This window comes from Prorops nasuta, unplaced genomic scaffold, assembly GCF_024137725.1.
Source record: "Prorops nasuta isolate Cenicafe-Biocafe unplaced genomic scaffold, Cenicafe_Pnas_1.2 PNAS00007, whole genome shotgun sequence".
Taxonomy (NCBI): Eukaryota; Metazoa; Arthropoda; class Insecta; order Hymenoptera; family Bethylidae; genus Prorops; species Prorops nasuta.
Window position 1 is genome coordinate 437,508 of NW_027116804.1, and position 24,313 is coordinate 461,820.

Below are 24,313 nucleotides of genomic sequence, written 5' to 3' on the forward strand. Positions count from 1 at the left end.
AAACCAGCAAATCATAATATAATACAAAAGGAATAAAAGTGGGGGGGGGGGGGTGAGGCAATGGATAAGAAATGGGCAATAATAGCCATAAGTTTAGAGCGAGCTACGGTGGGCGAGTGAGGTTAGTTCGTGGAGGAATCACGTGAACTGCGTGGCGGTGAACTGAAAAACTGTCGGTGAAGGGGAAGGGGGGTACTGCGGTTGTTGCAACTATTGGAAGGCAAGGAAAGAAGGTAGGATGGGCCGCGGGTAGTGTGGAGCGAGCTAAATGCACGAATAAGAGTAAGAGGGGGGAGGGGGGATCGGTGTCGAGGTGGTGGTGGTGGGGGGAGCGGACGTGTAGCTACGGAACTCGGAAGGGAACGGGAAGAGCAAGCGATCGAGCATTGCAGGAGCAGCGTGCTTGGTTCAATTTCCTCGTCCCCCTCGTCTCTCCCGGGCTTCTCCAGGCTTTTCGCTCGGTGCCACTGACTGACTTCACAGGACTCGGCGTTCACTGAGTAAAATTGACTAGGCTGGCAGGGCAGGGTAGGGCAGGGCAAGGCAGGGTCTACAGGCGCTGGAGCCGAAAGGCCGGGGCAGCCTAGCACGGCCTGCACGGCTGCCTGGCTGAGGCCTACCTACACTGCCTACTTACTGCCTGCCAGTGCCCACACTGCCCACCACCAGTGCCTGCCTGCTGGCATTCGCTCGCGAACCGCAGTGATGCGCGGGTCCCACCACGCTCCGTTTTCCCAGTTTCAACGCGTGCCTCGCTCACACCGTTCCCCGAAACTTCCTTCCCATCGCGATACCTTCTTATCAACCTCTCCAAATTACAACCCGATCGATTTTCATTCGTTATCAAACCGTGACGCGTAGGAACTTGTTTCTCTCCCACACACACACATACATACTCACCCTTCCCCTTTATTTTCCTAATCTTGACAGTTTGGAAGAAAGCAACGCGCGCTTGCACTGGCAAACACGGAGCTCGGTCAGACGCATGAAACCACCGCTGAGATGTACTCGTTGCTCAAGTACGCAACGGTACTCGACGGAATTTATTCTTCTTCCTCTTCTTCTCGGTGAAACTCGCGAAAAGTTGACGTTGATTCTCCATCGAATATTCAGGGCGATAGAGAATAGCGAGGGAGCTACCGAAACGGGAAAGCATCTTAGGCTGATTTCTTGGCAGTTTTTTCACGGTTTTTTGAGTGACGATCGCTCAAGAATCTCCAATCGTTGCTTTTCCCTCGCTCCCTTATTTCTTTTTTGATTCGCGCGCGCGCCTGCGCACCATCAATGTCTATTTAAATCAGAGTGCGAGGGCTCTCTTGTTGGTGGTTGGACTGGTGTATATATATATATATATCTACTGGATAAGACAATTGCAACCACGCGGAGATTATCTTGTGCAGCAACATGGGGCTCAAAGTGTTTCTTTCGCTGGTTTTCCTCGGAAGCAGCGTTTATTGTCAGAGTAAGTAGAACACATGTATACATGTATATATGTATATTTTTTATTTTCTTAATTTTCTACAGGAGTATGCGCGTGTTTCGTCCATTGATCAAACAGAAATATATACGTGTATTGAGAAGTCGGTTATACTATATATATATATATATATATATATATATATACAAAAGAAATTTTCTGGGGTTTAAGCGAATTGATCGAGAAGAAGTTTCGTTCGAAAACGTAAGATCTCTTAAAACGAAGATAATGGATCGATAAAGTATAGTAGAGGTTTCAGCAACGAGGTCTTTTCTGCTGGTTTGTCGATGCTGTTGCACCTTTTCAAGTTTGTTGCAGCACGGTCCGTGCATAGAAAGAGAGAGAGAGAGGGACAACGGTCAAGTGAATTTTGCTACCTGGCTAGCCTTTACGAGGCTTTAAAGGCGTAAGGGCGTTTGCTTGAAAAGGATCGAGCTAGTGAATAAACTGACGCGCGCTTGCAGCCTGCTTCCGGTCGTCTGGAGGAAATATTTGCTCCTTTTTTATCGACGCGTCAAGTTCGCTTAATCGCTTCTTCTAATTCGGGCTGTCTGATCTCATGCCAAAAATATATCTACGGATGGGGGGGGGGGGGGTGAAAAATACAAAAAGAATCGATCTAGCGCAAGTATATACGTAAAAGAGTTAAGAAAAGGCAGATGTGACACGACCGAACTTGAATCTGCAATTGCGTATATATATACATATATATTATACAAGGAGAGAAATATCAGTTAATATTAATGAAACTGACCAATATTTTGACGCTGAACAAATATCTGATTGAAAATATTAAACATTGATTAACAAAATATTAATATATTGAACGAAGAAAATTTAAGAAGAGTTTAAGAAGTTTTAAGACCGTTTTAAGACAAAGAATAAATTCAGCGTTAAAACGTTAAGAAAAAATTCTCTTGATAACAGCTTGTTAATTTTATTCACGTATAACACGGGGAAAGCAGGTTTGAATAGAGCGTCTGGTAATAGAAGACGTTTGCTTAGCGTGAGTCATATTATTATAACATGTCTGAGTGTGGGATTTGTAAGACTTGATTTCCATGGATCGCTGATCGTTGCTTTTTTGCAAGGCGCGCGGACCCTTTTTTGCGTATCCTTTGTCTCTCGCGGCATTGAGAGGCTTCGTCAGCTGATGATGGGAGGAAAGCTGCTAGGCAGAGTTCGTTCCGTGTGCCGAGTAAATGTTCGATCGTTCGTAAAATAAAGGAAGCACCGGTCGGAACCGAGAGCGAAAGCCAGTGGCAGGCTTTTATCGCGCGAGGGGTCACTGGTACCTAGTGCACGCTGCAGAGTTCACTGAATAATTCAGCGAGATGCTTAGGGTGTGCGTCCGACTCCGAAACTCTGATGGACCAGCTGCTTTTTCGTTTCTCCCTTATAGTTATATATATATATATATATATATATATATATATATAATGTACAGGCTCCGCGACTCGAAACGCCCTACAGCAAGATGACGTATACACAGAAAGAATTATTTGAAGCTATTTATTGTAAAAAAAATAATTGTCTTAAAATTTGCAAAATACAGAATTTATTATTTATCTTTATAAAACGATAATTAGCTTTTTATTAATTTATAACGTTAAGTACTTTTATTTTCGATGAACCATCTTTCAAGTTTAATCAGTAATATTTGTTTGCATTCGGGAAGATTTGACGTGAGATTTTCATATCTTTAATGGTTACTTTAATATAGATAAATATAAATATATTTTCGAGTACATTCTTTGCGGCGTTTTAAGTGGCGGGCTATTTATATATATAATACATAATATCTCGATAGAAGAGTTGCCTCGCGCAAGAGTTGGAAGTATTCATACGCCTACCACGCCAGATGTTCGCTTCATTGCGGACGTTTCTTGATTTTCATACGACACTCTTTTCCTTTGCGAAAAGACTTCGCTCGACAATTTCATTATATGTTATATATATATATATATATATATATATATTCATGGCCCCTGCAGCAGCAGCAGCAACAGCAACAGCAGTAAGTACGTATATAGAACACGCTACGAGGTTTTCATGGTTCGCGATTCTGGACAATACGCAAGTATTCACGTATGGCTACTCGTAGCATAGCGCACTCGAAAGCTAGATTTTTCTTTGTCGTCTTATCAGTGTTTGAAGTATTGTGTTCTAAGTAGGAATAAGAGGTAGGAATCAACTGCTTCTATTTTTTGGACAGTCGTTTGATATAGTGGATTCCATTGGAAAGAAATAAAGAACTGTTATATATATATATATATATTTATTAATTTATTTATGTTTTTCAGAGTATTCTTATTGATTTTATCTGTACACCCTTTTAGTGCACGTACACCGAGTATATACGAAAGTATATCTCGTAACGCTGCATAAAACGACGCATTCCACGAACAAAACCTTAATAAGGTTGCAAAGTAAAGTTTGGCAAAAATTAAGGGTTCACGCAGGACATTGTTACAAACATTTTTTGTTAACAAACATATGGTCTCCGGATCGATCTTGACCCGATTTTCGGCTATTTTGAAAACCGAACATAACCTCTCTAAGCTCGAGTCTTATATAGCACATTTACACTAGATTCGAATGTAGTGTGTCGATGGGGATTCTGAAAAATCACTTGGCGTCGGGACACTGTATACATATATTTTCTCTCGATGTACTCTATATATGTGCGTGTATCAGTATATTATATTAGAGCAAGATGAGCGCTTGCTCGATTATCTCCAAGTTGCCAGCACAGCTATAAACACGTTTGCCGGTCTTACGGTCTCGTCTCTAACGAAACCGGTTGTTGGTCCTCTGCAGGTTTGCTTCTCAAGTGTTCGACGCCTTTGCATTCCTATTATACGTTTGCGTAAATATGAGCTATTGACACGCGACTCTAATAATACGTGGCAAAAACATCTCCAACCCAGCTGTTTGACGAATTCGAGTTGGAACCGTGCCGCGATATTTCGTATACACTTATATATATATATATATATATAAATGGCTGCATGCATATGGGATTCAGAAGACTCTGGAAATTCTTGGAAATAACCGCAGCTTGGCTGCGAAGAATCAACTTGAAATTTAGTTGTGGAGCAATAGAGCTTCTTCCGGCATCGAAGAATCGCGCCTACCAAGATTTTAATCCTTTTCCTCCTTTTGCGGTTCTCACGTCCGCCGCCACCGCTGCTTTTATGCTACCCACCGCGGACACGGAGCAGCTTTTTCTTCGCCCTTATTCGCAGTCCGCGTATATCCGGTGACCACACGATTCTTCAAAACTCCCCCCCCCCCCCTCCCACCACTTTAAACGCTCGTTTTAAATCGAAAATACAATATTACAACGCGCGACCTCTAATTAGCCGTGCAATCTTTACCTGAGAAATTGCTTCCAGTACATAACCTCCAAAATGTACCATGTTTTGTCAACTTTTACTTCGATATATATATATATATATATAAACGAGTCTCTCGAAGAAAAGACTGTGTAGAGAATCCACAGCAGTGTTGTGTTAGTTGAACGGCGAGGGTTGTGCGCGATCTATTAAAAATGTAAAAAGGAAAAAACGATACAGAAGCAGAGCACAGCGTGCTGGACCATATGGCGTCTGACGATGCTGATTTTTCAAGGTGAACGTCGCGACTCCGCGTGTATATAGTCTAGAGTATAATGTGTGTGATTATTATAAGCGCGCAACTATATATATATATATAGACGTGCCTCGCACATTTCTGGAGGATCAACGGCCGCCGTACCGTGCCGGCGGAAACGACTGTTTTAACGCGTAGAGATAAGAAATCCAAAGGCGGAAGCACGCTATTAGTCCCGAATCCTCTGCGTTTCTAAACTACTTTTTTCTCTCTCTGTATGTGGTCCCTTACCGCCAACTCGTAAAGTATATCATACATATATATATCTGAAGAAGAAACGCGTAGCTGAATTGATGGAAAACTCAGCTCTCTGCGTTACGCTTTCTGAAGATGCTTCCCTTTCCTAGCTCATATACACTATATATATGTATATGGTATATCCTTATATATGTACCTCCCGTAGGTTTCCCAAGATGACGCCAGTGTGTATATACATATATATGTATTGCGTTAATACTTTCTCATCGTGCCACGCAGGCAGCGTAGTGCAGCACTTGACTTGTATAATTTGCAGAGAATTAAGAGAATTATAACGCAGCTTGCGTAATTCAATAGGTCGGAGTACGCTCGATCAGTTTTCAATGTCTCATTGAGTGCGCGAGAGCGATATATGAGATGTACCGCTGCTGCCACCTGCTTATTCTTGCATTTTAATTGATTTCGTTGGCTTTTGAAAGTTGTGCAATCGGGGATCGGAGGAGATGGAGAGGTTAGAAACGTAGCTTGGGAACCGTGCGAAAGGTGTGGCCCCACCGGCCCCGGCTCCGTGTCAGCAAAGACTGCACACAGCGTTAGTACGGAACAACGCAGCTAGGTCGCTCGCTTCGCCTCGCGTCTCCCCCCCCCCCCCTCTCCCTCGGCCCACCACGCCACGTTCGTTGTGTTTACTCTCTGCTCTGACTGCACAGCTAATGTTATTTAATGGCAACGTTTCTGCTAGATCGTTCAGCGCCCTTTCGGGACGCGCCGCGCGCGCCTTCAACTTGCTCAAAGGATTCTATATTTTATATAGTGTTGCGTATATGTATACCGGTGCTCTCCGCTCACACGAATCTCGGCAACCGAGTCAGCCTTCTCTTTTTCTTCTCTTATGCCTCCTCTGTGCCTTATTCTTCCCATATTCTTTTGGCTACCTTGAAAATCCAGCTATAAAAGACAATTCTTGTCGTTTCTTTTACTTTCTGCTTGTTTGCTCGCTGAGAAAGTGACAAGAGAGGCCGTGCGAAAACCGTCTCTCGAGAGGGGGAGAATCATCTCGATAGGTTAGGAAGAAATTCCTCGTGAGAGGGGGAAGGAAGGAAGGAAGGAACTTGGCGCTCGTGTATGCATGTATGTATGTGTGTGTGATTCAGCAGCTTATTTTGAGGTATACATAAACGCATGCAGAAGAGAGGTGGTAAATGACTTGCGGTTATCTCGAAGGAGGAATGTTAAAGAGATCTGTCACCCTCGCGGTGTGTTCGTGGTGTTTGGTCACCCGACACCAGCCGACACCAACCGACACCAAGCGATAGCATATATATACATATAGATATATACTACCCACGTAACATACATAGTGCCAGGAACGTTCCAGGACTCAATTTAACACGTCGGAACGTTCCAGGAACGTTTCTGACACTATGCGTGTGGTACTTGAAAATTGTACAGGGTCCCACACTCGAAATGGTGCAGAGCACGTAAAAAGGGGCGTGTCGACGTAACTATTAAATTTACGCAACTTCAACAGAAGGCTCCTACGAACACAAATATCGAGAGGCTTCGAATGGAGCCTTATTTGCGAAGATTTCATATCTCTCGTATATATACATATAGTTACACAGTAATACTTACTTTTTACATATATACACTCCAGAGCGTTTTAAATGGCAGATCCTGTACATCTTACCAGTTGCACATCGATTTAGTTCTCCTCCCTATTAAAAATTCAATTTTCAAATCAGCTTTTATCCGGCGCACCTCCATCGTTCTCCGTAGCCTCTAATTCATTACATCCAGTACATATACACTACACACCTATATATACATACTTATATATATATATATATATATGAGTCAAGCATTCCCAGACATCTCGCGAGAAACATCAATAAGGCAAATTTTGCTTTTGCAGATGCCACAGTAATTTCGAGCGAGGTTCTTCAATCGTACGATCCGCAGCAGTTGATGGTGGGCTGTTACTTCCCTGCGGAATTCCAGGGTGAATTTCTGATGCAGGTGAGCGGAAAGGGGACCGGCACGGCCAACGAACCAGTTCAATATTCGACGATCAACATTTCTTTCAACGCCATTCCTGTCTGGGGATACTGCCACAAGAGAGTTAACAACGACAATGTTCTTCTCAAGGACAGGTTTCGAAAAATTTCTTTCTTAAAACTAGAGTGCTCTTTTGCATATATATATATATATATAGAAAAGACTGAAAATTCGACTATCAACATTTCTTTCAACGTTATTCCTCCCTGGGGATTTTATGACAAGAGGGTTAACAATGACAGTGTCCTACTCATAGACTAGTTTCAATAAATTTCTTAAAAATAGAGTGCTCTTGTGCATATATATACATATATGCATTGAAAAGACTAAATAATCGACGATCGACATTTCTTTCAACGTTATTCCTCCCTGGGGATCTTGTCACAAGAGGGTTAACAATGACAATATACCCTTCATGGACAGGTTTCGATAAATTTCTTTCTTAAAACTAGAGTACTCTTTTACACATATATTACAGTGATAGCCACTCAATTCGCCCAAGAGCATAGAAAAAAAAAATACGTGTATCCCTTTAACTATCAAAGATATTCAATTTTTGCTTAAGAACTTAACATCTTTTTGCTTTTAAAAAAGCCACAAGCAAAAATTGTGAATATCTCTAATAGAGTTAAAGAAATGTGCGCCATTTTGTATATCTACACTCTGTAGCAAATTAAGTGACTGTCTCAGTATATGCAATGAAAAGACAGAATTATCGACGATCAACATTTCTTTAAATATCATTCCTGTATAATAATACTATACCAAAAGAGAGTTAACAACGACAATATTCTCCTCATGAACAAGTTTCGATATAAATTTCTTTCTTAAAACTAGAGTGCTCTTGTATATATATATATATATATATATACATCGAAGAAACCAAAGATATAAAGCGTCCGGACCAAGAAATAAATAACGTAGGCTTGCTGGCTACGTGGGTGCCATGCTAGATGGTGAACCTGCCTGCGTTCCTCCCACGCAAATGCTTACAGGATTCAACGCTTGATTTCAGGTACGGAGACGGCGAGTGTATCAGATGCTTCAGGCTCATCCGAAGGTCCAGGAACGTCATCCAAGCGTTCTCCGAGGACCTCAATAGGTGTTACACCACCGAGTCTAGTGCCATTTCGTCCTGCGAGGCCCTTAACTCCACCTCGCTTTTGTACCGTAAGTAAATTACCAGTTTGTACCCTGGTACATTATATATATATATACATATATATAGTACATATATAATACAGCAGCTCTGGAAAGATGAAAGGGGGACGCGCAAGCCTCGTTAGGTTCTTGCGGAGCGACGTGAAAATTACAGGGAGCCGAGAGAGCGCGAGGCGAACGTGGACGGCATCAAAGCGAGCGCCGAAATCTTCGGAGAGAGAGTCGCTGGAGGATTCTGAATCGCTCGCTCTTCATTCATCCCACGAGCGAGGTCTCAATCTCTGAAACGAATGAAGGAACGGCCCCGGAGGCCAGAGGGCCTCTTTTTCCCCGAAGCGCTCGGACAAAGCATGAATGGTGGTCGCGTGGAACGCCTCAGGGGGGTAGAGACAGGAGGGGGGGGGGGGGAGCTCGACAGGAAGTGGAAAGCTATATACCTGAGAACCGAGAGACGCACTGTGTATGTATATGTATATATGCTGCACAGCCTCTCCATCTATGAAGTGGAAAGAACGCATGCTCCCCCCCCCCCCCTTTTCTTCTGCAGAAGAGTAATTTCGCTAGTCTTCCGATATTTTTAGCACGCGAAGCCAACCAGTGTTCAGATTCCCCTATGCTCGCTCCTGATTCCCCCGAAATCGATGGAACGCATTGTTACAGCAACAACGCGGAGGTTTTTACGGGAAAGCCGTTGCTGCGTTGGTCGGTGGTATGGAATTTCAGCTACTTCCTGCTCAGGACGAGTTCACGCTGAACCGAAGAAGGAGGAGCGACAATTCTATTGTACGAGAGCCAGCCAGCCTTGCTTGGCCTGCGATCGACCATGCAGCAAATTTTGCTCGCTTCCTTTTTTCTAGATGCTACATCGTCCTCGGAGCTTAACTTGTTTACTCTTTGTCGTTTTTTTCTTGTGGTTTCTATGGTATTTTTTATCGTAGGGCTTTTGGATTTTATTGTTTATTATTTTTTCCAGTGGAGTCATCTCGACATTTTTAGGCTTATGGGGTTTTGGAGTTATTTGTTGTTTCAAAACTTTGTAGGATTTTTAATATATTTATATATATGTGTGGATTCTAAAGGAAATCATTGCATGATATATATATATATATTTTTCTCATTTCAGGCACAAAGGAAATCGCGGCCGAGCCTATTAGGAACGAATATTGCCCGATCGTCGGTAGATACCACTTTAAATATAGTCTCAACTACGATGGAGAAGCAATCACTCACGAGTGCAACAGCTTCTCCTCAAACTTCAGCAACTGTCCTGATGGATCCGTTTTTAATCTCAAGTTTAGCAGATGCTCCTTCAATGCTATTGGTAAATATATTTATATAGTCTATATTGTATCTAAAACTCTTCTAAATTAGATCTTTATCGTTCTCAATCAATAATATTTTTTTTAATTACCATTCTAGACGTTACGTACAGCTGCTTGGGTGACTGGGAAGGTCCTAACGGAGCCAGATATATCGCTCTTTTAGATACAACTGTTGGTTCTGAAAACAGAACCAGGTATCGATGTGGCGTAAGTTCCCTGACTTTTGTTTTGCATGGAAAAAATTCTTAAGCTATATTGTACAGAGAAAATTAGTTTTTTTTATCAATTTAAAAAATATATAGCTTTATTCATCATCTTTTTGCAATTATAATGAATTTCTTTATTGATAGGTGAATCATGACTCGATCAAAATTTAATCAAAGTTTAAAATATTCGCAATCAAATATTTATACTCAATTCCAAGGAATTTTTTCATTTATTTTATTTATACAATTTTTGTCATTAATATACAAGACAATATTTTTCTCAGTTAACTCATATTATTATATAAAATTATGTATAGACATGTGTATATAAGTGTTGTTTCTTCAAGTTTACTAATTCAAATATGTAATTTTCCAGCTTTATCACGTTGACAATAAAAGAGGAAAAACTTATATGGCGCTGAGCAGTGATTCGAGTTGCACGCAAAATCTGCAGAGTCCTACGAATGGTTACGAGACTCTGATCCTGAGCAAAACTATCAATCAAAAGAAGATGCCTCCTTACGTGAAAACCCATGTAGCCACGTGAGTAGATTTTTCCCACATATTAGTCTTCACTAGATTAACGCACTCCTTCCATAATTTCAGATTCCCAAAGTGGGCGCAGGGACTCTGGGAGGAATCATTGATCGTCAATGGTACCATGACCTTCACGGATTTAAATGGATACAACAGTTATACTTTTGTTACCGTTGAATCGAACGATCAAACTGGGCGATACGTCGTCTACTCCAAAGATCAATGGTACGAATTGCTATTGTTCATCAATGTCTTCATCATCCAATCTATCATATTTTTACATGACTTTTCTTTAATAACATTTTAGCGAACAAGAAGCCTACGTGTGTTTGATGATGCGTCAGCGAAGTGAAAATGTTTTAGAGTTTACAATAGGTGAGAGCTTTTGTCTTCTTCTCTTAATCACCAGCTGTTTCTGTAACAGTCAAGATAGATTGTAAGAACTAAATTATCATTGTCCATATAGGAACGGTTATGAGTCCAGTTTATCAGAACTATTTGTGTGATGATCCCAATTTCGATAGGCCTGTCTGGATGACTCAAGCAAGTAAGTTCCATGCCTACAGGATAGATATAGTGCTATTAATAAATTCAGAACATAAGAGAATGACTAATTTTTATGATTTTGTTTTTTTTTCTCTCTAGGGATCGAGAGGGCAGCCGAATCACCATGTCCTATCACAGGACAATACACAGGAATGATAACCGATTTATCTGGAATGTGTGCAGAATTGAGTAGCAACTGTCATACCCGAGAGATTATGTATTTTAAAGTCAGTGATTGCGAGTCTGGAGAATTGTACGAAGGTAAATCTATCGAATAATGCTTTCCGCACAATGATAATAGTAATAGTAATAATAATAATAATAACGTGGAGGATTCTTTTATGTTAATTTTAGAACGAACTTATTTATGCCTGGGTCAGTGGGAAGAAAAAGGAGTAATGTACACTTACACCATGAGGAACGATACAGGTACCAACGAATGCTTCGTAGGACTAATTGTCAATGATGAGGAAATTTATATAAAGGAAGCTGGTGATCATTGCATCAGAAATATAGATCCTAAAGAACAAGGAATGCGTTTGTACAAAAAAGGTTATTTTTGGGAAATTTGTATTATTTTTATTCAACTTTCAATAGGATTTATATTGGAATGTTTATATATATATATATATATATAAATTGTTTTTTTATAGGTCAGTGTTATGGTAATTCACCCAGTCCTGCTCCAACACCAATGAAGCCAATGGTTCACGATCCAATCATGAGAATCACCAGTACTCAGAGACCTGGAACATCAAGTATGTATTTCGTATGATCCCTCAATGAAACAACCTTCGCCCAAATAGCTTACAAAAAAAAAACAAATTAATAATTTTATTTTCTTCCATAGTACGAACTACCAGACCTCCAGGAAATGACATTCCATCATCAGCATCGTCCATCGCGTCTTCCAGCCTTGCAATAGCGATTGGATTATTCCTCATCGCAAAGATTTCCATTGCTTCCTATAAATAACGATGTTACCATTTAAAATGGATAACAAATTAGACAAAATCAATTGGTGAGACGACTATCGTCCAGTTTTTAATCATCGGATATTCTCTGGTGACTAAAACTGAACAATTCATAGCATTATTGTAGAAATTAAGTATAGACGAATTTTAAAACTATTTTACATAATGAGATCGTACTGTTTAATAGAATAATTGATAAAAGTCAGCTCGCGTCTTGCGGACTAAATTTTATTGGCAGCATCAAATTTTCATTTTACATATATATATATATGATATATAAAAACTGCGCAATTATTTTCAACTTGATGAAGGTAATGAAAGCTATATTTAGCTATTTCTATTTTTCTGATCGGCTAATATCATGTATAATAGAATTTTGGAGTCGAGTGAAACGCCCTAGTTTAACAAGTATATTTTATGCAATCAAAAGAGGCTAAAGTACTTTTTTCCATAATATTATTTTGATGGTCGAAAATTAATTGTGCAAAATACTATAATCTCTCTAGATGAACGAAACTTCTCAGGTTAGAATTAAACGGCGTGTGGAGTGACGCACCATATATAACGGTGGCTAGCACTGTGAGAAGAGCACGACGCGATTCACAGTTGAAACGCGTTCCACTCATTATTTACCGCGAGCCAGACGCGTCAATTCACGTGCTGTGTATTTCCAGCAAGAAATATATGGCGCGTGGAGTGGCGTGCCGCACATACACGCAGCGACAAGTGGGAGGAACACGACGCGACTAACAGACAACAGTTGACGCTCGTTTCACTCATTGTTTACCTAATTTACCGCGAACCAGGCGCGTAGAGTGGCACGCCGCAACGCGCGGTGGCTATTGAGAGAAACACGACGCAAATTGACAGTGGTAGCATTCAGCAGAGACAAATGTTGAGGGAGCGGTGTATGTTATTGGCTATTACTCTTAGATCCTATAATTTTATCCAATAGAAGTAGAAGTTTAAAAAGAAATCTGGTAACGTTACTGAGCTGCTACCTCTGCTGAATGCTACCAGTCAGTCAAAACGTTCCACTCACTATTTACCACGAGCCAGGTGCATCACTTCATGCGACGTGTGGTTCCGGCCTGAGAAATCTTCGTAAAAAATTAAATTTACAATAATTCTAAAATATACATGGCACTACAAAATTCCAAAGAATTAAACAAATTATTCTCTGATAAAACAAAATATTAAAAATTTATAAAGCAAACTTTTAATAAGCACTATTAAATATATATTTTACGAGAGGCTTTTAACAAAATATTTATTTTGCACAAGTAGAACAAAACACGTATAAAGTTTTTTTTCACTGCCATAACTGCCGCAATGAATAATATTTATCTATTCTTATAAAATGCATTTTTCTAACAAGCAAAAGTATCCTTTTGTAGATTATCAAGGGTACAGTGATTGTAGCTTAGGACGGACATAGTAAGTTAATTTTGTAAACTTACAGAAACATGCGAGATATTTTATATTTTACTAATTGCTTTATTTCAGAAAAACGTAATGTGTCCAAATGCGCGTCGTGCGTGTAAAAATTGAATTTTGCGCGCATTGGTGCCTTCTGCTATTTTCTAGCACGTGACCTATGATAAGACTGAGCGAGTAACTCCTCAACAATATTTAATACTTTCTTTGAAGAAAATGCATAATTTCTTATATTTTTTCACAGTTTAATTTAATAGAACAGAGACGATGCAAGTATTATGTACCGGGTGATTTTTTTCAAAAGTATCTACCCTAATTAAATGAAAAAGCGTAATAAATATGTAATTAAAAGAAATCAGTTATTGGTTCGAGGAAACTATTAAATAATCATAAAAAAAAATCCAGATTGAGAAGTTTGAAAGATATAAATAGTATTGAGTTTTTAAAATTTGTATTGCTTGTTTTCTTTATTTCAAGCACTTTCTAAAACACTATGTTAATTTATCATTTCATTCAGTTGTTCTTTAAATATTTCGATTTGAATTTGAAATTGTACTATATAGGTAAGCATGGATTCGGTTGTAAAAGTAAATATGCGCGAACTCTATGCAAAGAAACGTATAAAGTGGTTTACCTATTTATTATTTCAAAATTAATTCTTTAGAGAATATATACAATGGTAAATATATATTTTTTTACCAAAAGCTCTCTCTTCAGATATGCTACAAAAATACGGGATAAACAATATTTGGTAATTTCTTCTATATATTTTATCTGTATTTATGCTCATTTATAGATCGCTTGAAAAATTAATTGTTACGTCTTTCGAAAATTCCACGTTTATTACTGTTTTGTATTTATTCAAGGCGGGTACTTTTAAATAAAATCACCCAGTATGTAGTTCAAAGAACTCCAAGTGATCGTTATTTTAAAGACTAACCTAAAAATTTGCAGAACCTGAGACACTTAACGCTAACACTGCTTTTACCGAGAAATCTTACATACACGGGTGTTTACATTCAGAAATGGTCATTTGAATGGTAGCCTTAGCGTTATAAATCTATTCTACTATACCCATATGTACATAATTTAATATAGTATTATTTATCAATATGTATAGTGTGTCGGTAGAAGAATATTTTTCTCTTTCCGCTAGTTCTTCTAATTATATTTTATAATACTATAAGTGTACAGTAAAATATGTATATTGTTATTTTTTGTTTATCTCTTTTTTCTGCCTTCACTAAAAATGTCACTGTGCGAGTTTAAAATTAGTTAACGAACTTCTTAAAAAAACTTAAAGGTTTTTTCCTTGTATAAAAATACAGAAATAATAAATTATATACATTGTAGATTATTATATTTATGAAATTTTATTATAAATTAACATAAGAGCAACATATCATAATTGATTTAATCCAACGTAATAAACAAGAGAGCATTATAGGTATAAGACTCATGCAGCTCCGAGGTGTTAATTTTCTTCCTTACTTTCGAATTTCAGCATTTGATGTTTACGTTCGATGCCCCAGGTAAATTTGTCACCCATCTTTCCTCTCACTCGATGGCATGGTATCAAATAACCAACATTGTTTTTAGACAAAGCACTACCAACTGCTCTTACAGCTTTGGGATTTTGAATCATTTTTGCCACTTCTTCATATACAAACGACTCGCCTTCTGGAATTGTCGTCGTAGCTTTCCAAACTTGTATTTGAAACTCTGTACCCTTCAAAAGAACTGATATATCATAGCTTTTATCACGAGAAAAGATTTTGTCAACTGTGTCAGCTGTGAGTCTCGTTACATCTTCCGTTAAATTAGAATTAGGCCATTGTGTGCTGAGAGCTTTTAAACCATCCTCTTTCTTGCCGTCGACAAAAGACAAATGTGATACCGCATTGTCAGCTTCGTTAATACCGATGAGGCACATACCAAAAGGACTATCGTGAAAACCATATAAAATGTTATACTTATTGTAATTTATTTTATATTCTTCTGGACTCAAAGTTTTAAATGATATTTGTGGAGCCATCACGATTGAACATAACTTAGAGTATGAACACCTAGCAAGCACTTTTTATACTTTAAGTGAAGACAAATTTAGAAAATTGCAGTCGATTATTTGCATGATGTCTCTCAACTGCTCTCAGCGCTATACCCGCTATACTGGGGAACTGAGGTTATCTAGATTCTAGATACTTTGAAGATTCTCAATATCTTTCAAGGATACTTTTTTTTTTACTAAGGTGGGGATTATGATTACCGTCGAGGCTCACGTGGCTTAATATATACCGAGAATAGGTAGAATATCAAAATATACAATCATTGACTTAAATCGTTTTAAAAATTGAGATGATCAAACTTGCTGCATGTCATAAAAGTGTTTATGCCACTTATGCCTTGACGGCTCGCAGTCGTGGCGTAGCAGTATGTTTAGTTGACATTTTAAGGCACTATGTATACGGTGTCTCTTCTTGATAAGTTAATTATTGAGTTGTTTTATTTGAAAATGTAATAAATTCCTTTTTTGTTTAGATTTATTAATGATAGTTTCTGCAGGTAAATCTTTTGCGTCACTGTCATCAACAAATCATCGAAACGTTCGAAACCTTAATATTTTCAAGCGTTTAGCCCAGTTTAGTCGGTGTAGCGAGAACGAGACCCAACCCAACCCACCAACCCATCCCGACCCAACTGGACCCAAGTGACCCAACCGCACAGCGTTGCCAAGTGTAGTATAATTATACTACCGTCATGACTGTGGACGTTTACGTTCAGGGCAGGCCTACGACAACTCCACATACTATTTGGCAATTTGGCCCATAATTCGCGCAGTGTTGCTAGAAAGTAGACCAAGCGCACGGTCGCACGGTGAGCAGTGAGCACTCCCGTTAGTCCCGTTACTCCCGTTTCATCTCTGCACGTACTATACAGCGTAGCATAATTCAAAATGGCGGAGTTGGCAAAACGCTGCCCCTGGCATCACTGACTGATGCGAGTCGTGGCGCCACCGTTTCAGGATTATTTTCTGAGACGCCATGAGAGCAATCTCCCGTCGCTCCCGTCCAGCGTTGCCAAGTCCGCCATTTTGAATTACACTACGCTGCATAGTAAGTGGCGAGAACAAAATATACTACTCTACGTGGTATAGCAAGTGTCTAGACTACAAACTGTAGTTTCAACTGGAAGTATACCTAAGATGCGTTCGAGAATGAATGACTAAATATGATTGGTCAATTTGGAAGGACGTTGACCAATCATGAAAAGTCACTTGCAAATTAAAAGATTTCGATTACCGTACCTGCAAAACTGATGATTTGTGCCGAAAATCGTACGCCAATTAACTGAGTACACATAAAATCATATTATTAATTACTTAGGATGAAGAGTAATGTCTTTTATGGAAGTTTCAATCGAGAAAAATTTATCTTTGTTAAGACTTTGATAAGCTGAAATTCCATTTTAACAGGATCGGTCTTTGGCGTCTTGGCTAGCTTCGTTGGCTGTATTAGCTGCTATTTTCGTCATTAATATGATGATGCATATAACAGAAACTCAATAAAATAATAATATGATGTATAGTTTTTCAAAGTTTAGGAAGTAACATAAGCTCTCATTTAAAAATTATTCAACCGATCTTAATTAAATTTTCAACAGTGCTTCATAATATTAATAATTTTTGTATGAAATCTAGCTATTTGTTTTTATATATTTATAAATAAAATATTATTTTTATGCAATGAAAATGAGATGAAGAAAAACATTGTAAGAATAAACATTATTTATTTAAAAGCATATAACTTTTTTACAAATTTAAAGAATTTTCAAATATCGAAGATTCAAATAAAAACTATAGATTAAGTTACAAATTTATATATTCTTTTTAAATTTAAGATAATAATTGAAATATCAGTAAATTACGCAATTTTGAGAAACGGGCGTTACATCAGCATAAAGAATTCTGAATCTTCATCGGAAACACCTTCATTTTCATTATCTGTATTTGATGTATTAAAATTGTACATGCTTTGATTGCAATGATCTATCATATCTGCGGATGGTTCAAATAATTTACAAGTACCACTATTCTTAACACATTCCCACGCAGTCAAATTATTTTTTAATGTAGTTGTCTTCATTTTGTTCCTGTTTTTCGTTTTCGTTAAATTAACTTTACTAAAAAGTCGTTCGCACTCAGCGTTTGAATGAGGTAAGCAAAGCAAGTTTAAAACAAATTGAGATAAATTCGTGTACTTTTGTAGGTCCATAATATCATCATAATTTAATAATTTAACCGAAAAAACATCTATTAACTTTTCATTTGTAATGTCGAGTGGTAGCTGTGCGAAAGGTAGTAGACGCCATTCATCATCTACTGATTGCCTGGTGAAACAGGAAGAATCTAAATTACGAGGAAACATTTCAAAAATAGAAGTTAATGTTGGTACCGTTACATGAAATTGGGGATCAATAGATTTGTGAGGAATAAAACATTCCAAATCTCTCAAACGTAAATCATTAAAATCAAAACGTTTTTATAACTCTTTGCTTGCTTCTTTCAAAAAATTAAACGTATTCAGACGAAAATTCTGTACATGTTCCGCTTGTTGTATTATCTCGGGTTTCTGCAATTCGGTATTTACCTTTAAACCTAAATAAATTTCATTTATTGGTAGAAAATGAAGCTCGTTATCAGGATCTATGTCCTTCACATTCGTGCTGAGAACATAGCTATTGTCCATATAACAAATTAGAATATCTTTAAATAATGCTGCTGCTTGATTGTAAATTAATGGAATAATAACTTTTTCAGACTGAAATAGTCAATTAAATTTTGTAAATTTTGGTAATACCCATTTTAAGAACAAATAATAACATTTCACGAATGGATGAGTAAATTATCTCTGCTGCTGGTAAATGCTGTTCTTCCCACAACTGTGTGAAATACATTTGAAGAGGCTCCCATTGCTCTAAAATTCGATCTACAACTGCTTTTAATGAAAGCCATCGCGTTTGAGTACTATATAACATTTTATGCACTTCAGCATCCAACAAAATGTGAAATTCCTTAAATTGGTGTTGCCGCTTACTACTAAGTTTAAAAAAATTATAAATATTGCGCCCTAAATCTTCGCATTCACGTGGCAATGTTTTACAAGCATAATTCGCACATAAATGTGCAGTATGACATATGCACTTCAAAATAGTAATATTAGGACAATCATTTCTAAATCTAGACGCTACTGAATTATGTGAACCCATCATACTATTGCATCCGTCTCAACCAAATCCGGTTATATTTTCTAAAGGAATGTTGGAAACAGTGAATGAATTAATAATATTGTTATATAAATTTTCTGCTGTTTCATTGCTATCTTCATCTCTATAAATTTCAATTAAATCCCATAAGGCGCAACGAATACGTTGTATTTCTGCATCGAAAAATCTAACAATAATGCAAATTACTTTAACATTGGAGACGTCTGTACTTTCGTCTGTCATTATACTGAATTTGCGTTTTTGTAAAGTAATACATAATTTATTATTATACGAAGATGCTATTACACCTGTCATTGCGGTTAATTTTGTTCTTCCCAAACGTAACATTTTGCAAACATCTACATCCTGAAAACAATGTTTTAATAGAGGTAATAGATGATCTACTATACGATACACTATGTTATGTTCTGCAAAGAATCCTGTCAACATTAATTCAATTCTTGTTACTTTTTTTTTGAATTTCTAAAGCAGTTTCCACGGTGTCCAAACTATTTGTGCTACTTGTACGCCTCATCAAATCCAAATGTTTCTTACTTCGAGCGTGTTTTCGTAATGTATGATAGTGCGCCGAAATGGAAGATTCGCACATAGAGCATAATGCTTTCTTGTTGGAAGCGTGAGGCTGAAGCCAATCTTTCAAAGCAGGATCCGTTTCCCAAATCTTTCAATACGTTTGACCCCTGCTTTCAGACAGGGCATTTACTGAAAATTCTTGCTCAGCTTCCATTATCAAAATCCTTTAAAGAAATATCAACGAAATTGTTACAAATTTAAAAATTAAAGAATGTTAGTAGAAGCGACGAAAAGAGATTTTATGTAACAAACTTACCCCTATTTTTCTGATATATGCTTCAAATGTATTTCACAGATGTTATTGATAATCCACTAATCGAACACTTATTTAATTCGAACAAAGGACAGTTTTACGATACTTTGCTTTACCGCTACAGCTCGTTTTAATCTGGGGAATAAACCATAAACCGTATTTCTTTGGATTACAAAGAGATTTTTATTATTGATGATTTGTATATTCGAGATACCGTCTGTGTCACTAAGCGTAATTGGATTGAAGATGGTAGTTGAATGATGTAGTTTAATTTAAAGCTTATATTTTGCTTTATTTATCACTTTTACTATTTTTAAAAATGTTTTCACACAATTACACTAAACTTCACCAAAGAAATCAGTAAATGAAGAAATTAATTTAAAATAATTATCGATTTTCGCTGATACGCTTAGAGCAAAAACTTAAAAAACAAGATCAAAGACGAAACAGACAAAAAGACATTGCCTAAGGGCTAACGAGGGCTTTTAATGAATTATCCCTCCTTGAGAAGAAAATGAAGGGGTCCATCGTCCACCCTGTGGACCAATCAGATCTTCAGTTTAGCGAATGTTGTTCCTTTGCTGAGGAAATTTTTGGTACACCGAGTAGGGAAGGCTAAGGATATTTTTTCTGGACGGGAAATACTTCTTTTACGTCACAGGAAGATTTTTCCCAAAAACAAAGTTGGCGATAGCAGGATGTTTGCATCGCAGGATGGGTTTTCGTAGATAGTCATAAAAAAAGTGAAACTCCCGGGTGGCTTATTTGCACCGCAGATGGATTTCCCCGTATGTAAAAAAAGATGTCTGAAAAGGGTAAATTGTATAGACAGTTCTTGGTTTATTGCTCTATAAGCGATAATGCAGGTAGAGAAGGTATAGGGATGCTCTCTTTGCACCCAGGATAGGAATGTTTACTCCAATGTATATTCTATTTAAAATCTATGTTTTAATATAGATATATCAATAAGTTAAGTTCAATGTCTGCCTGATATTCAAATATCATTGCTTTATTTTTTATTTCGTCTAACTCATATATGGTGATACTGGAGAGTGAGGCAGCATGTAACATTCCACACTTTTCGTTATTCCTGTATATATAGATACTTTATTTAAAGAAGTATGACTATTATTAAGGTGGAAGAGTAATTTACAAATTGTTTGTTAACAATTTTTTATTATAAAAAGATTCTTTAACATGTGAAGAATATATTCCCAAAGTTTCAAGTGAAAAAAAATAATTTAAGAATCTTTACAAATCTATCGAAGCTATACTCTCAAAACGCGTATATGAGATGAAATAAGAAAACGAGTTCGCAGTTTTGTCTTATGCCTTTTTTGGCCTAATAAGCTTTATACATAATTTGCTAATTGAATATTATTCAATACATATATGTACATGTACGCAAACAGATTAAACTTTGATAAGGATGAAATTCATAAAAGTGTTAGTAAACAGAACTTTTAAGTCCAAAAACTTTAAACGCGTTTTTCTCAAAACGTTTAATTTTTCGCGTCGTGAAATGCAAATAAAAAATTATTTGTCTAATTTACTGGAAATTTTGCAAATACATTTTTTAACTTATTGGCCTCAGCAATAAGCAAAGTATACCTCAAACTTCATTAAAAAAACCATTATAAATAAATTTTTTCTCCTTTTGTTTATAAAAAAAAACGACATTTCTGTTCAAAACAACCTTAAATTTTAATTTTTAGACTTTTTTTTGTTAAATTTCACTATATTGTTATGGGTTTACACTGCGATAAGCAAATTCAATCACATTGGTACAACTAAATTTATTCTGTCCTCGTAGAGTTATTTTACAATGTTGAATAGTATAAAATAAATTGATAGGAAACAGGTAGTGACCTCTCCCTTGACCTTTTTATCTAGGTCCTTCTCGAGGTCCTTGAGCTGTGCGCTGAGGGTATTATATGTTCGTTGAGTTTACTTAGTATAGTGTGGAATCGAGGTATCTTGTTGGTGTCCGCTGCATTTATGCTGTTTTTGGGATCAATTGTATTAAGAGAAAATTTATGGCTTGGAATATAATTCCTTCACTTGCTTATTTTATAGGTTTGTACTGTTTCCAACATAAAATCAGTAGCTGTTAACAAACAATTATTATGTAAATAAATCGTTCCGGAGCCCACACTGAGAAAAAAAAGAAAATTTTGTCAACGATGCCATGAGGTTGAGTTATATACAGTTACACCAAAGTAATTATAATTAAAATAATAACTTGCAGTATTGATTAAATATCATGCATTAAATTACGTCAAGTGTTTGATATAACTGTTTAAACTAAATATTTAGTAGTGTGAAAATAATACATATTTGTGTAAAACAAAAATTTATTTGAAAAAGAATATACGCATAGTTCAGCCAACCTCATGTAGGATTCGATGAAATATAAAGAATCATTTTTACAATAATTTATCCATTATAACAAAATTTCTTAGGTAATTAAATTAATATTATTAATGAAGCTTTATTGAAACATGCTTTCTTTTAATGGAAACACAAAACTTATTTAAATTAAAATAGTCGAATTTCTTAAAAGGAAGGCTTTCAATCATTTTTATAAGAAATATTGGCAACTTTGATTCATGCGTAAATTATTTTGGAGCAATAAGTGATTCTTTTATATTCATGCATATGTAGCATATTGTGTTTTTCTCTTACACCATAAATATACGACGCGCGGAGCTGTACGGTACGCCCCGCCTATTTGTTTACATTCTATAGTGCAAAAAATGTAACTTGCAACTGTTCGGGTAGTCAGGCTCGCGATCTTCAGTTGTCTTTATAGATGCTACATGCATAGTACACTGACATTCATCGAATCTGCTCGTGAAGAATGGCCTACTAGATTTGTAACTAGCTGGACAGCTTCAGGTCTCTAGTTCTCACCAAAGCGTAAAACGTCACGGTGACGTCAGATGACGTCACGATGACGTATTGGAGTCGTGGTGGGGAGAATAAGGAGAATCTGGTAAATTGCATATACTCGAGTGTAGCGGTTGATCGTCTTACTTTTGTCAAAAGTATATCATCTCGGGATAAAATGGTATAGTAAGAATTTTCTTCTTTCTCTGTCTAATAGCATAAGAGTGAGAGAGAAAGACATATGATACCCCATGTGCCCATTGATTCTGCTCGAGCACGTTTTTGGTATAGTGATAGGAATTTTGGTATACTGATAGAAGCGGTAATAATATAGTAATCAAACGACAGATCAATAAAAAGAAGAGGGCATATTCCAATGAGTGAAGTGTCAAAATGTGCAACTTAACCTCTGTAATTTGTATTAATTTATTAAAATAACTTGTAAGTGATGAACTTTTAATAAAATCATATTAAGTGTTATAAATTTGTATAAAAAATATGTATTTTAGTTTTAACCTATTATTGTGTAACATATGGTGTATAAAAATAACTGAAAATATATATTTTAAATTAAATTTATGTTGTTGATATTTTGTCAAGAATAACACATCATTAACTTTTATATTAATAATAAGGAGCTATATTCTTGAGTCGTAAAGTCCATTGGAGCTTGCAAGTCAACTATGGATCCCAAGCTTACAGCAATAAGATTCTACGAATAAAGAAGATGCAATTCATTATTAAAATAGATAATCGTTAACTCAGATTTTTTTGCAGAAACCTAATATCAATAGTGACAAGCTTTCGTATCTATTTCCAATTGGTGATGCTGGAAGAGAACCTCTGAGAGCTCCTGACAGCTCAACTGCCACAGGTCCAAGAAACAGCTATTTACGTAAATCTGTCCAGTGTCATGCAATACATTATCCAGAAGCCATTCTGCTATTATCCAGCTAATGTTTCTACGCAATATAATTAATTACTTATTAATTTTCAAATATACTAAATATGTAAAGAAGAAAAAGCCAATATATTAAAATCCATTTACTTACACTACATCTCATTACGTAACCATGAGTGAATATTGTTGAATGGTGACAGAACAGTTTATAGTTGCAGAATCAGAATACATTCCTGTTGTGGGTAATGTTGCTGGGTCCTTTTGTTCTTTCGCAGTATCCAAAAGCAGCAAATTTGCAATGATTTTACAATTATAGCCTATATTCGAAGAAAACTTTAATACTTAAACTTAAATTGAAGAATATTCAAATGATTAATAGTAACTCCTTACGGATTAAGATATCTTGCATTATTTTCAATTTCTGCTACCAGTGCGTATAGGCAAATTCAGTGGTAAATTGTTATTCTCATCACTTAGAGCTTGTTAATCCTGTAAGTTACGTAGCACTTTAAAGTGGGCAAACAAATCCTTACGCTGCATTATATTAGTCTTCTCTTCCTTCGCTAACTTTTGAAAATTCATATATTACTGTTATCCACGAGTATATTTACCCAGTGGCTGAAAAATATTAGAAAGAGTATGAAAATTCATTCTTAAAAGTAAGCATAAATTATTTCCATATTCATAAAGTTATACATACCTATTCTATTATTTAGCTGGATGTTAGCTGCCACGAAGACATCCATATGTAATGTGCCTGCCCTCCTTCCTTTTTAATCCAGTGTATTATCCTAATAGTTTGCTGCAGGACAGTCTTAAGTCAGAAATAGATTGAAGTGTGATA

At 36.8% G+C, this 24,313-nt stretch overlaps 2 protein-coding genes across 4 annotated transcripts; one reads left to right on the forward strand and one right to left on the reverse strand.

The window, feature by feature from the left end:
- Nucleotides 1-730: 730 nt before the first annotated feature.
- On the forward strand, nucleotides 731-13,542 carry LOC136775120 (uncharacterized). The gene is made up of 14 exons (XM_066729617.1): nucleotides 731-1,462; nucleotides 7,245-7,482; nucleotides 8,403-8,557; nucleotides 9,672-9,869; nucleotides 9,968-10,077; nucleotides 10,453-10,619; nucleotides 10,683-10,838; nucleotides 10,921-10,988; nucleotides 11,080-11,160; nucleotides 11,259-11,420; nucleotides 11,514-11,711; nucleotides 11,813-11,917; nucleotides 12,010-12,224; nucleotides 13,531-13,542. Exons 1-13 carry the CDS (start codon nucleotides 1,405-1,407, stop codon nucleotides 12,132-12,134), a joined length of 1,821 nt encoding a protein of 606 aa, XP_066585714.1. The 5' UTR covers nucleotides 731-1,404; the 3' UTR covers nucleotides 12,135-12,224; nucleotides 13,531-13,542.
- Nucleotides 11,724-16,558, reverse strand: LOC136775121 (uncharacterized). Of its 3 annotated transcripts, none has more exons than XR_010822890.1 (3): nucleotides 14,511-16,558; nucleotides 12,025-12,124; nucleotides 11,724-11,905 (listed from the first exon to the last, which is right to left on the reverse strand). XR_010822890.1 is itself a non-coding variant. In XM_066729618.1 (2 exons), exons 1-2 carry the CDS (start codon nucleotides 15,603-15,605, stop codon nucleotides 12,093-12,095), a joined length of 576 nt encoding a protein of 191 aa, XP_066585715.1. In that variant the 5' UTR covers nucleotides 15,606-16,540; the 3' UTR covers nucleotides 11,996-12,092. The 3 variants fall into 3 exon arrangements, 1 of the variants encoding a protein (XP_066585715.1); XR_010822889.1 differs by having other exon boundaries at nucleotides 11,729-11,905; nucleotides 15,062-16,540; XM_066729618.1 differs by lacking the exon at nucleotides 11,724-11,905 and having other exon boundaries at nucleotides 11,996-12,124; nucleotides 15,062-16,540.
- Between the last annotated feature and the right edge of the window lie 7,755 nt (nucleotides 16,559-24,313).

What these genes read in the sequence shown, in the direction of transcription:
- LOC136775120 (XM_066729617.1), top strand. Translation starts at nt 1,405, where the DNA reads ATGGGGCTCAAAGTGTTTCTTTCGCTGGTTTTCCTCGGAAGCAGCGTT. An exon ending in AATGTTCTTCTCAAGGACAG is followed by an intron (nt 7,483 to 8,402) that starts GTTTCGAAAAAT and finishes GCTTGATTTCAG; the next exon opens with GTACGGAGACGGCGAGTGTA. An exon ending in GTCTACTCCAAAGATCAATG is followed by an intron (nt 10,839 to 10,920) that starts GTACGAATTGCT and finishes ATAACATTTTAG; the next exon opens with CGAACAAGAAGCCTACGTGT.
- LOC136775121 (XM_066729618.1), bottom strand. Translation starts at nt 15,605, where the DNA reads ATGGCTCCACAAATATCATTTAAAACTTTGAGTCCAGAAGAATATAAA. An exon ending in TCAAATGCTGAAATTCGAAA is followed by an intron (nt 12,125 to 15,061) that starts GTAAGGAAGAAA and finishes CGTTATTTATAG; the next exon opens with GAAGCAATGGAAATCTTTGC.